The sequence below is a fragment of the Peromyscus maniculatus genome, chromosome 3 (genome assembly GCF_049852395.1).
Source record: "Peromyscus maniculatus bairdii isolate BWxNUB_F1_BW_parent chromosome 3, HU_Pman_BW_mat_3.1, whole genome shotgun sequence".
NCBI classification, from domain to species: Eukaryota; Metazoa; Chordata; class Mammalia; order Rodentia; family Cricetidae; genus Peromyscus; species Peromyscus maniculatus.
In genome coordinates this window covers 39,231,030-39,244,007 of record NC_134854.1, presented here as the reverse complement: position 1 = coordinate 39,244,007, position 12,978 = coordinate 39,231,030, and the positions used below count along the sequence as shown (strand labels likewise).

Below are 12,978 nucleotides of genomic sequence, written 5' to 3'. Positions count from 1 at the left end.
AGTTACTTTTCCTCGCTAATACAGCATTTAGTCTTTGTTAGTTGATAATAAGGAAATCAGTTGGTACTGTCCCAGCCACAGGCTACTGAAAAGTCACTTCACTCAGCAGGCTCAGCTGAGAAATTAAAAACCTGTCTGGACCTTGGGATCTTTGCATAGTGAAATGTACTGGCTGTCATCACAAGCCCCTATATACATGAACAAAACAACCTGAAATGTCGATCTCAGACCACCAGAAATAGTTAATTAGCAGAAAAAATTATTAAAGCTAATGTGATCGTTTTCCTCGTTGTGTGGTTTCTCTGCATGAGTGGTTGCAGTCTAGGCATGGGGACCTGCCTTCGCTCTGCCTTATTTAACTCGGCCAACTGGGGCGTTGTGTCAGCCTGAATGAGAACCTCCTGGGGCTGGCAGAGCAGGCAAAGCAGTAGTGAGTTCCCAAGACTCCTTGGAGCCCTGCAAAAGTCAGCTATTAGTTCTTGGCCTCCAGCAGGAGCACTCAGCACATTTTTTATCTTTTTCCTCCTTGCTTCTTCCACAACACGCTGTGATCAAAAGAGACTATTTTTAAAATGCCAATAGTGGACAGCACTATCATTTTTGCACCACTTTTAATAATAGCCACAAAAAAAGTATGAATTAGAGGTTGGGGTGATGAAATTGTGTTCCTTAAACACTGAGAATGAGGACAGTAAGAGAAGGAGAGGGTCTCTTCCTTGTGTCCTTTGAAGCTAGACAAAACATTACTGCTTACCATATGTAACTACCATTACATCTATGTAGCTATCGCTTAATTAATGCAAGGTAAGTATATAACATACAAGTCATTCTGCAAATGACATAAGGTTCTTTTCTCTTTTATTTTCAGGAGGGACTAAGAATGCTTATTTCAAGAGACCTAGATTGCACCAATACTATGTATGTCCAGTTTTCACTGAGATTTATAGCAAAAGGTAAGCTATTCCCATGGTATGTGTCATTTTCCTTCTAGAAAATTGTCCTGTGCTCAATCTCTCCCCCACAAAAAGCCCCACTAAGGGCCCTTAAACTTCCCTGTTCACAAATGATCTTTACACAAGTTCCTCTTACCGTAGGGGTGCAATAAGTGCTGTCCTAAACTCTTTAATATAGATGTGGTTACTGTGCTAGCTGGTAAACTTGCCAGCATGTCCTTGAATCCCACCGTCACTGCTTTCTAGCTATCAGAATTTTAAATTAAAAATTATTAATTTATGAACATTTGGGGTTTATTTTACAGATGTGAATCCTCCCAAAGCACTACTTAGTTTTTGACTTTTCATATTTAATTGAATATTTTTCTTTAAAAATAGTCACTACAGATATAACATTTTCAAGTGATTTTTTGTTTATATTCCCTTGACTTAAATGTTTGAACATTTGCAAAATTGTGATGTCAGTAGAATGAATAAGTTTTAATTTGGTATCTCCTAGATATAGGAGAGAGAAAGAAAAGAAGGAAGGGAGGGAGGGAGGGAGGGAGGGAGGAAGGAAGGAAGGAAGGAAGGAAGGAAGGAAGAAGGAAGAAAGGAAAGAGAGAAGGAGAGTGCAGGCGTGTGTGTGTGTGTGTGTGTGTGTGTGTGTGTGTGTGTGTGTGTGTGTTTTTAAATATATTCATTTACAAGCTCTGCCTACAATCACTTTCAGTTGCCACTTAAGTATTTGGAGCAGAAAGTCTTCTATAAAAATATACACAGGCTCACGCACTGATGCCCAAAGAGTCAGCTCGGAGCAGACTATGTCCTCCTCACAGTGTGCTCGATGCCTGTGCTGTCTCCTCCCTAGGTACTCCAGAGCGGTCTCACTCCATCCTGTTACAGTTCTCTGTCAATGGAGGAATCACCTGGCACCTCATGGATGAGTTCTACTTCCCTCAGACAACCAGTACACTTTTCATTAATGTTCCCTTGCCGTACAGCGCCCAGACCAACGCTACAAGATTCAGACTCTGGCAACCATATAGCAATGGTAAAAATGCATGCATTCTATTTTGATCAAGACTGACGGCCATGTGTTAATGTTCTTGTTCCTAAGACATAGAGAAAGGATTCCCTGAGAGGCACACTGGCTGTGCATGCCACTCACATTTTACATGCTTCCCTTTTGACCATTCTCATTGAAAATTCAACTTTATTTTATCCTTGTCACCTTGTCATAACTAACTGATAAATTCTTGTTTTAGTTTCTCTTCATTTGGTTTTGACTGAAACATCTTCCCCTTTACTCACAGGCTGGCCCAAAACTCATTATATAGCTCAGAACGGTTTTGAACTCAAGATCCTCTTGCCTCAGCCTCCAAGTTGCTGGGATTACAGTATGAGCCACAGAATTTCAGTGTTTTGTTTTGCTGTGTTTTTTAATAATCCATCATTACCATTAGTTACTCACCAGTAGCAGCTGTTTTGTTGAATTCCTTTAGGAATGTACCGTTCTTCTGAATGGCATTTCCTTAGGGAAACAGGTTATTGTAGAATCCAAGAAAAAGCCAGAGGAACTTAAACCAAGCAGGCGGTGTCTTACATCCCAGTCACAGCCCCTGGCTTCAGTGTTACACCAAACAAATACAGCATTTAACAGCATTTCACGTTTACACAAGATTTTTCCAGTTTCTAACTTTGACTCTTATAGTTCTATTAGTATTGAGTCTAAAGGGCCAATTTTGCCAAAACACACATCTAGCTGCCTGTATAAGTACAATTACACCATATTAAGCAGAAATAACAAGAACAGGTAGGAAAGATATACTTCTGTCTCCAAAATTTAACCTATATATTTCTTTTATAACTACTAAATAAAAAATGAAATAAAATTTCAACATGTTGTAAGATAAAATCATGGTAGATTTCTAAATGGATTTATGAGATGATATAAAGTACATATGAAATTATATAAAGTGTACAGGTTATAAAATATAACATATATTTAACCTGATATTTTATATGCATGAATCTTACTTAAAGATCAAACAAAACTGAAAAAGAAATATACCCAGTTTAAAAATCCAGAAGATGATGGGCCTCATGTTATATCTGAAATGAATATTTGTTTTGTATCCATCACTTTCAAACCAAGTAAATGAAAGCAAGCTACTGGAATTAGGGCCATGATGGGTGTGAAGGGAGACAGAGGTGGAGCGTTTCATTTAAGAACCAGGCTATTGCCACAGGCCCATGGTACTCAGCCGACTAGGACAGTGTGCATGAGCAAACTGCTCATCAGCCCTCCCTGAGATTAGGACGGCTGTTCGGTGCTCTGTTATTTAATATGGTTGCAAGCTTATTTTCCTCACACTTTGATCGCTGTGAACACGCTGCCATGTGGCTTGTGAGTTTCATCTGGAAAGCATATGCTGAGGCTGTTGTCGCTGATTTTCTTTCAATGAGCAAATCTGATTTTCTTCTTTGGAAAAATTTTATTTATCCAAAACTGTCTCAGGTAAGAAAGAGGAAATCTGGATTATTGATGACTTCATTGTTGATGGAAATAATTTGAACAACCCTGTGATGCTTCTGGATACGTTTGACTTTGGGCCCAGAGAAGACAACTGGTTTTTCTACCCGGGTGGTAACATAGGTCTTTACTGTCCGTATTCTTCAAAGGGAGCTCCGTAAGTATTGAGTTGAAAAGCTAAAAGTAAAGCCATTGCGCCATCCAAATCAGGAGGAAATTTTGCCTAAACTATTTCCTTTTGCTTCTTTGATAACCAGTGAGGAAGATTCAGCCATGGTGTTTGTTTCCAATGAAGTTGGTGAGCACTCCATTACCACCCGTGACATAAGTGTAAATGAGAACACCATCATTCAGTTTGAGGTATTGACTGTTCTATTAGAAATACTTTAAATTTTATCTTGAACAAAGCCTCAGCAAGAAGAGGGAAGTCTTAGCTAATTTCGTCCACTGTGATTTTCTGGTTTTGTATAAGGCCATAAAAGGCTTGTGTGTCTTACTTAGTTTTAACATCAGACCAATTTATTATACTAAAGTCTGTTTCAGAAACAGCGTTACTTGTAACATAGATTCCCTCCCAACTACTAGAATAAGTGTTGAAATTAATTACTTTAAAATTATAAAAATGTGTAAGAATGCTATTGTGGTCTTGTTATTTTTCACAGATCTTATATAAAATTAGAATTTCTTAGGATGTAGGTCAATCTAACTATAGTCTATAATGTACCAGCATACTCATAGAATGTTATCATGCTACTGTGAATTTTTCATTTAAAACAGTGTCACACTTTTTACAGTATTAAATATACTTATGTGTAGTTGACATTTCATGCATTCCTTATATTTGTCAAGAAAGTAAATCCATAATTAAAACATTTTCATATTAAAACACTTGAGTAAAATCAACAGAATAAAAGGTTTGTTGTGTTCTTGGTGGTGAGTGGCATTACTCTGGTATCTATGGGTTAAATGCTAAGAAAAAGTAGCACTTTTGTCCAAAGTTCAACAAGCCTCAGTTGTTTGTTCGTCAGAAGATAAAGGGACAGTCACACCCTCCTTCTGTGTGTTCTTCCCCTCCACGCCCACTCACATATTAATAATCAGTTATTATAATGGCATGATGATAAGAACATGTTCATCTACACTGGAAAGATGAGATCTGGCCCAGAAAGAGTCACATGCATTTAGCAGAAAGGGGATTATCAGGAAGGAAGGAAAAGAAAAGGTCAAAGGTTACAAGTTTGCCATTAGATTTGAAGAAGAATGTAGTACCAATGTCCAACATGTGGGTTAGACTTTTAGGTACTGTGTTACCTACTGGAAATTACAAAGCAGATTTAACATGTCGGATAGAGTTTAAGATACTATGTTACATACTGGAAATTACAAAGCAGATTTTAGGTTTCCTTACCACACACCAGGCATATGTGTGTACAAGAATACATGCACAAAGTAGCTACAGAAGTGAGTAGATTGATTTTCTTAACTGCAATTGTCATTTCACCACATACACTATCTCAAAAGGCTGTCCTTCTTGAATATTTACAATTTTTGAAAATCTTTACTGGTGTCAACAAAAAATAGCAATGCTTGTATTCTATTTTGTTTTTGTATTGAATGTGTGTTGAAGTTCAAAACTTTTGGAATTATTTATAAGGTGTCATAAGAAAGAAAATAGAAGGTTACTGCTTAGTAAACTGATAAGGAAGCTAATAGTTCAGAAAGAAACACTCTTTTCATTATTATTTTCTTGACTTGATGGTGATTTTAAAAAAATGAGCCAAAGGTAAAATTTGGAGTTAGCTCAGCCTTTCCCTTGTCCATTTTCTATTTCTTATAACATGAGAGAAAATGGTTTTTATGAGACCTTTGTAGGCTCCTTATGAAGAAAATGTAATTTAAAGATAATATATAATATTACTTGTTCAGAATAGATCTTCCAGAGTTATATTTCGGTAAGACGCTTCCCAGGGCTTAAAGGGGCTCCAGGAAAGATGGCCGCTGTCAGGGCCTGTTGCTCTGAGGTAATCTGTGTCCCTTTTTCTTCCCTCCCAAGATCAATGTTGGATGCTCCACGGATAGCTCATCTGCTGATCCAGTCAGACTGGAGTTTTCAAGGGACTTCGGAGCCACCTGGCACCTGCTGCTGCCCCTCTGCTACCACAGCAGCAGCCATGTCAGCTCCTTGTGCTCCACGGAGCACCACCCGAGCAGCACCTACTACGCAGGGACCACCCGGGGCTGGAGGAGGGAGGTCGTGCACTTCGGGAAGCTGCACCTCTGCGGGTGAGGGTCTGACGCTTGGCGCCACGTTTCTTTTCCGTTTGACATTTCTAGTTGTCATTCACCTGCCGCCATCAGGAAGAAAGTTCTGCTGTGTATTTCTTTTCAGCTCCCACTTGAAACAAATCAATAGACATTTGAGCAGGAAAAGAGACAGGGTGACTACTCATGCATAGTTTGAGGATAGACTGAAGAGCGTGCTGTGGGTTGCATAGCTTGAGATCCATTTCCCAGGCATCCTTAACAAATCAAAAGGAAGCAAGATAATACATTTTCTCATTATCTTGGCCCTCTCCCCACGGGCTCTCACCTCACACTATCAATACAGTAAAAATTCAGTACATTCATACACATCTCTATGGGCATGTATGGAAGCCCACAGCCAATCCCTGGTGTCTCATAAAAGGCGTCAGGACTTCTCTCCTTGGGCATTTTTACTTTTTCAACCTCTCTCAGCATTCTTGTAGCATTATACAGTCTCTTCTGTTGAAAAGCTTTTGGAGATAAAGGACTTCGACTCTCAGAGAGAGGACGTCAACAAAGCAGCCAGCCTATAAATGTATTTCTTGTCTTTTAGAACAGTGGGTCTCAACCTTCCTAATGCTGTGACCCTTTAATATAGTTCCTCATGTTGTGGTGACCCCCAACCATAAAACTGTTTCGTTGCTACTTCTTAACATTGACATTTCTGTGAGTTATGAGTTATCGTGTAAATATCTGTGGTTTTCCAACGGTCTCAGGCCACCCCTGTGAAAGGGTCGTTCCACCCTTTACACCCAAAGGGGGCATGACCCACAGGTTGGGAATGCCTGTTTTAGAATAATACTCATTCTTTCAGTGTATGTCAAAAAGAAGAAAGTACTACTATCATACTTTTGAGATGGAAAGAGATGTTTAATCCTTGTGTGCAACTAGGTATAATTAGACCTCTTCTGTCTATAAGCAAAACTAATACTTAGTACTCTTCCAAAAGAGTTAAAGTGCATTTTCAAAAGTTAGCATCATCTTGGAGCATAATCCACCTGCCCCTCATTACTTCACTAAAGCGGTTTTCATAATTTAGAGCTTAAATACTTTGACTATGTCACTTATTACAGCATGAAAGCAGTGTACTTATAAAACACCCAGTGTTATCTTCACATGCAAGCATCACTAAACAGAATGACCTCTAGACTCTGGGGTGAAAGTCAGAGGGGCAAAGAGAATCTCTGGAGCTCACAGACATTTAGACCATTACCCAGCTTGGTGCTGAGCTCCACTGATTATCGGAGCTGCTCATAGAAGAGACAGACGGGACAGTGTCTCAGCAAAAAAGAAAGAAAGATCTGTCTGAAATCAGTAATTTTTCTCTTAGAACATGGAAGAATTTATTGAAAAGACACCAGAGATTTTGTGATGCTTGTTTTTATTATCTTGCCATCAACATCAGATAGATCATGGTTCTTGTTCCCTGGAACTCTTGATTCCAAATTTCCTGAAAAGAACATCAGAACACTCACTTAGGCCAGGTTCAGAGAGCACTCCTGGACAGACTGGGCATAGAAAGGCCTGGGGATCAACCATGTGGGCTCTCTTAAGGTCTGAGTGTGGTGTCGCCCTGAAATTCACATGGTGAAATCCCAGCCCTTAAGGTCATATTATTAGGAAGTGTGGCCTAGGGAAGGTCATTAGGCCATAAATGGGATTACAGCTCTCAAAAGGGAGGTCCCAGAAAACCCCTTTGCCTCTTGTACCATGTCAAGACACAACTCAGCTAGAGGGCACCAAGTGTGGACTGTAAAGCAAGTCCTTAGCAGGCCCTTAGCTAGCTCCTTGGCCTTGGACTTCAGCTTCTATAGTGATTTAAAAAATAAATGTCACCATTTATAAGCTGCTGGATTCATGTTATATTGTTATAGCCATTGAAGCAGAGTGAAACAGACACTTTTGACCAAAGTGGTCCCTCCACCTCCATCATGTGGATGCTGAGAAGTGCCCAGCCTCTTCTTCGGTGGACTTCTGCTCTTCTCTGACTTTCTAGTTAAGAAAGGACCCAAGGATAGGTTGTGGCCATGATTGTGGTGTGCCACTTAAGACATTCAGCAAGTTTCCACACGCAAATAATCTTACCTGAAGTATTTGAAGTAAGCCTGTGGATGGAAGGCAGAGCAGAGCTGCCCACATCAAGAAGCCCAAGCTGTAGGGCCATACCTCACTGAGGTGGCATCCTCTGGGCCAGGCTCACATGTAAAGCATAGCAGCCTATCTTGGAAATGTGAGCAAGGGAAATACAGACAACTCTATTTCACCCACTGGAGGAAATCCATTTTTTAAAAAAGACCTTCATAATACAAAAAAATTGAGACTGGTGTGTTTATATATTCATGTCATTTTATTTCTACAAAAAGGAATGACTGGTTAGGAGTCATGCCCATACTCAGAATTTGTCTCAACCCAAACTATTTTTAACCATATCTGTCTGTGGAGGGAAGAATTTGTCTTCATAAGACTGCCTCATCCTTGTCTCAAGAAAAGAATTAGTCCTGTTCTTAAAACCCACACAAGCATGAATTGCTAGAGGGCAAACGTGACATTTTCTCCAACTCAGTGAACCATTCCTTGGTTGTATTCAACGTGGGACATAGTAATACCACAAATGCTAGCTGCAAATGCTAGCTGTGCATGTGTGTGTGTGTGTGTATGTGTGTGAAAATTACCATTTTCTGTGACTTAATGGACACTGATACACTCATCACACACATACACAAATATATACTGCTTTGTTTTCAGTGTCATGTTTACAAATTTTTACATTTTAATTAAAATATATTTGTATCACTTGCCCTCCAGCCCCTCCTATGTCCCCTCCCTCCAAGTCCGTCCACGCCCCTCTCTCAAATCAACAGCCCCTGCATACTGTTGACATCCAGAATGTAAGCGCTGAATTCCACCTAATTCTCTTCACATCACCGCCGTGTCCTTCCTTCCACTCTAGAGTCTCTTTGTCTTGAAAATGTCCTCACTGTTTCTGCTTTATGCAGTTTCATAATGAGTCAACCCAAGTCCCTACTGATGGAGACAGTGCGATGTGCTCGAAATTCTAAGTGTATATTTTAAAAAACAGACTTTGAACAGGTGCCGGCTTGAGAGCAGGCTGACATTTACAAGGAGGATGGCAGTGAGAATTTTTCAGAATAAGATTTCAGCCGAAGGGAACCACAGCAAAACCAGGCTCTTTAGCTCATTTGTCATAGCGTTTGCAGTTTCTGTGCCAAGGTGGGTGAACACTAATAAATGCCCAACCAAGGTGGTTCATCTGTATTCAGGACATTTGAATAAATAAGTTTTAAAAAATCCATGTAGGCTTTCATTAAAGGAAAACTCCAACCATTTCCCTCAGCTCAGCAGTCTGAGAGTTCAAAAGGTAAGGAGTGCTTTTGCCAAGACTAAACTGACAAGCTTAGGAGAATGTGGTTTAATTATGCACTGGCATTTCAGGGGCAGTTTTGGGTTCTTGATAAAACAGATGAGAACTTGACTCCCTCTGCCTCATTCTCTGCTACACTGCAAAAGCTAATAAACTTCCTTTTCCTCACCCATTCCCAACCCTGTGTTCACTTCTAATTTGTTCCTCAAATTAAAAACTAGTGTGATAACTAGAAGATGGATAAATTTATGGGGCACAAAAATAAATGCCCATGACCTATTTAATGCCTATTCTCTCTAAAACAATCCCATCTTCTTTGAACTGAGTTTTATACATGTTTTTAAAAATATGCTATTTCTGGACTTCCAGTCAAATATATAGATTATTTCCAGTGACATAATTATCATCAGTAACATGATAAAATAATTCACTTGCTAATTTTGGTGATGGTGATGATTTGGGGGAGTAGGGGCGGGGCAGTGATTGGTTGATTGGTTGGTTAAGTTAGTTTGGGAGTTTTTGTATTTTTTAAAAACAGGATCAATGCTGGCCTAGAACTCTCTGTATATCCAGGCTGGCCTCAAACTCATAGGAGTCCTTCTGTCTGCGTCTTTCAGGTGCTGAGAAAACCAGGCATATTTGCTTATTTTTTTATTTAAAACAAAAACAGAAAAAGGGGGCATAACAACCAGCAAACCAAAAACAAATCTGATTTTCTTACATTTTTCTCTTAAAATTTGCTGAGCAACTACTGTCTCAGAAACACTACACTGAGCGCCAGGAAAGGGTGTAATAAAGGATCAGCTGCTGCGAGCTCGCTGCCAATCAAGGAAACGGGTGTGTTTTAAGTAATTCCAGCTGGAGTACTGTAATAATGGAAATGCCATCGCAATTGTGGAAAAGCCTGACCATGTACCCTAAGACCCAGCAATTCCACTACCATCCTGCCCAGAACTGAAAATAGGTACTTAAACAAATACCCTACTCCATATGTTCACAGCAGCCCTGTCCTCAATAGCCAAAAGGTTGCAACAATCAAACCAAGGAATAAGGAAAGCTGGTAAAGCCCCGTAAATCCCCGGGATGGAGCATTAACAGGAAGGCCAGTCTGGTACTTGCTAGAAGTGAATGGACCTTGAAAACATTAATGCTGAATGAATATAGCTGAACACAAACCATATGTTGCACGGTTTCATTGCTGTGGCATCCTCAGAATGGGTAAAGCCACAGAGACAGAAAGGGGCCGGCAGTTGCTAGGGAAGAGTACATTGGGAAGGGCTGCTGGCGTTTTTTAGTGCTGGAATGCCTTGGAACTAGATAAAGGTAGACAACATTGTTGGTGTGGAAATGTCACAGAATTCTACATTTTAAGTGGCTTGTGGTTGATTTTATGTTTCACGGGTGTTACATCAGGTTTTTAGGAGATTAGTTATGCAAAGTGTTGACAGTAGAGAGAAGTCTTCACCAAGAGTTGGAAGGGTAGGAAGAGCGGGTCCTCTGTTCACTAACTGGTGAAATTCAGAAGATTCTAGAGAAACAGTGACCCTACTGTCAAAAGAAGAATGGTATTTTCCCGAAATGGCGAATCTCATTTTCTTTTGTTTTCTTTAATCATGTTTTCTTCCTCTTGAGTTAATACATACGTAGTAATTTACCATTGTTTATGGACCAAATGTGCTAAAGATGCATTGTTCTGTTGAATAACTTTGAGACCTTTGTACCTTGTTTTCCAGCTCTGTGCGTTTCCGCTGGTACCAGGGGTTTTACCCTGCTGGCTCGCAGCCAGTCACGTGGGCCATCGATAATGTCTACATTGGTCCCCAGTGTGAAGACATGTGCAGCGGACATGGGAGCTGCATCAATGGAACCAGGTGCCTCTGTGACCCAGGCTACTCTGGTCCCACCTGTAAAATCAGCACCAAAAATCCTGATTTTCTCAAAGATGATTTTGAAGGTAAACTTCTCTCATAAATTCTGTGTCATTTTTGGAAGAATTTACATGTAAGCACAATCTGTGACGGTGAATTATCCACTTGTGGATATTCTAACAGTTATTGTTATGACTGCAAATACACAAAAGTCCATTTCTTTTTTAATGTTATAGGGTTACACTTTCAAACAGTGGTTAGTGAGGGAGAATAAGACTTTAATTGATAAATTAAAGGTTATTTTCACCACTTTTTAAAAAGTTTATTTTATTTTCAGTGTATAGGTTGGATCATTAATATCCTGAGACTAATGATAGAATAAGTTATACATATGAGAATCTATAAGAAAAATCAAACAAATTTCTTTAATTAATTATATTTAACTTTTAAAATGTAATTTATTAGCTCTTGGAGAGTTTTGTACAGTGTATTTTGATCATATTCACCCTCCCTCCTCCAGCTCTTTCTATATCCCTTCCCAGCCAGCTTTGAGTCCTTCTTGTTTCCAAGTTTCTACTGCCCAAACATTCTTGGATGTGGAGCTTTCCCCTGGGGAGAGGTCTTACCAGGGGCTACACTCTTAGAGAAACCTGCTTCTCCCTTTCTCAACAGTTGACAACTGCCAGGAGCCCCTTGGCTGGGGTGGGCGTTCGTGCCCAGCTCCCTTCTTCATTCTGGAACTCGGTTTGCAGGCACATTCAGGTCCTGTGCACCCTGTCACAACTACCATATTTGGACCACTTTCTACACTACATCTAATTTCTGACAAATGGCAATTGAGGAAACACTTCTAAAGGATAAGCTTGGATATGAGAAACAATTTTTCAGAAATAGAGTTCCATCAGCTCTTCAGGCAGCTTCTCCTCCGTTTTCACACCTTCATTTTGTACACAGAATTTGACATCACTACATGTGATGATAATGTTACAACAGAGAAAAATGTATATTATAAACTAATGATTGGGGGAGCATCTAAATTGTAGATGCACTGTTATCAAAAGTTGGATTAAACATCTTCATATGGTGGTTGAATAATGTAGTTAGACCAAAAGACTGTTTTCTTCCAATTTCTATAAGACTTTTAATAATTCATGGTTTTATAATATATTTTAAAACTAGATTTAGGTACAAACATATGATGAGACATTACACTGCCATACAACATTTGAACTATTGATATATGCTACAATCTAGATGAACCTTAGAAATAATACAACAAATTTTTAAAAAGACAAAAATAACATCCATTGTTTACACTGTTTATGTGAACCATCCCAAGTAAGCCAGTCCTTGGAGGTAGACTAGCCAGTGCAAGAGAGAAGGAAGTGACTGACTGATCAACACAGGCTTCTTCTTGGGGGATGAAAACCTTAAAGTCGTCACTGTGAAAGTTTTACATCAAGAATATACTACATGCCATTGGATTATTCACTTTTAAATTGTTAATACGGTAAACATGTTTTGTGTATTTTACCAAAAAACAAACTAAGGTGCATATCTCAGTAGATTTGAGAACTGGCTTTGAAAGATATTTAACAGCAACTATTAAATTATATTTAAATTTCTTTGATTAAAACAATCCATCTGCTAAGCTACTGTGTTATTCCTCCCTGACGCTGCCCTCACATTAGAAGGGCACAGTGAGGACATTGGGGGTGGGTGTGCACCCCCCCCCAGGCCCTCTCCTGGCCTCATTCAGTTCCTGACTAACCAGTTCTCCTTCTCTTGGAGAAGCTTACCTAGGTAAACCACAGATACTTAGGAAAAGACCCTCCTCTGACATGTGAACCTGTATATTAGTCAAGGCCAAAAACTTTGAAGAAGTTCATATTATAAAGAGTCCTTTTATCCCTCAAAAAAAAAAAAAAAAGAGTCCTTTTATCCCAAAATGGACTT

General features: G+C 39.5%; 1 protein-coding gene across 2 annotated transcripts in view; it reads left to right on the top strand.

Moving 5' to 3' along the window:
- The window catches only part of Reln (reelin), a 461,223-nt gene that overhangs the window by 386,863 nt on the left and 61,382 nt on the right, over positions 1-12,978 (top strand). For both annotated transcript variants that reach the window (XM_076566340.1, XM_076566339.1), the window contains exons 37-42: positions 869-953; positions 1,804-1,986; positions 3,454-3,625; positions 3,726-3,828; positions 5,522-5,751; positions 10,888-11,108. In XM_076566340.1, coding sequence (XP_076422455.1) covers positions 869-953; positions 1,804-1,986; positions 3,454-3,625; positions 3,726-3,828; positions 5,522-5,751; positions 10,888-11,108 — 994 coding nt within the window. The remainder of the gene's footprint in view (positions 1-868; positions 954-1,803; positions 1,987-3,453; positions 3,626-3,725; positions 3,829-5,521; positions 5,752-10,887; positions 11,109-12,978) is intronic.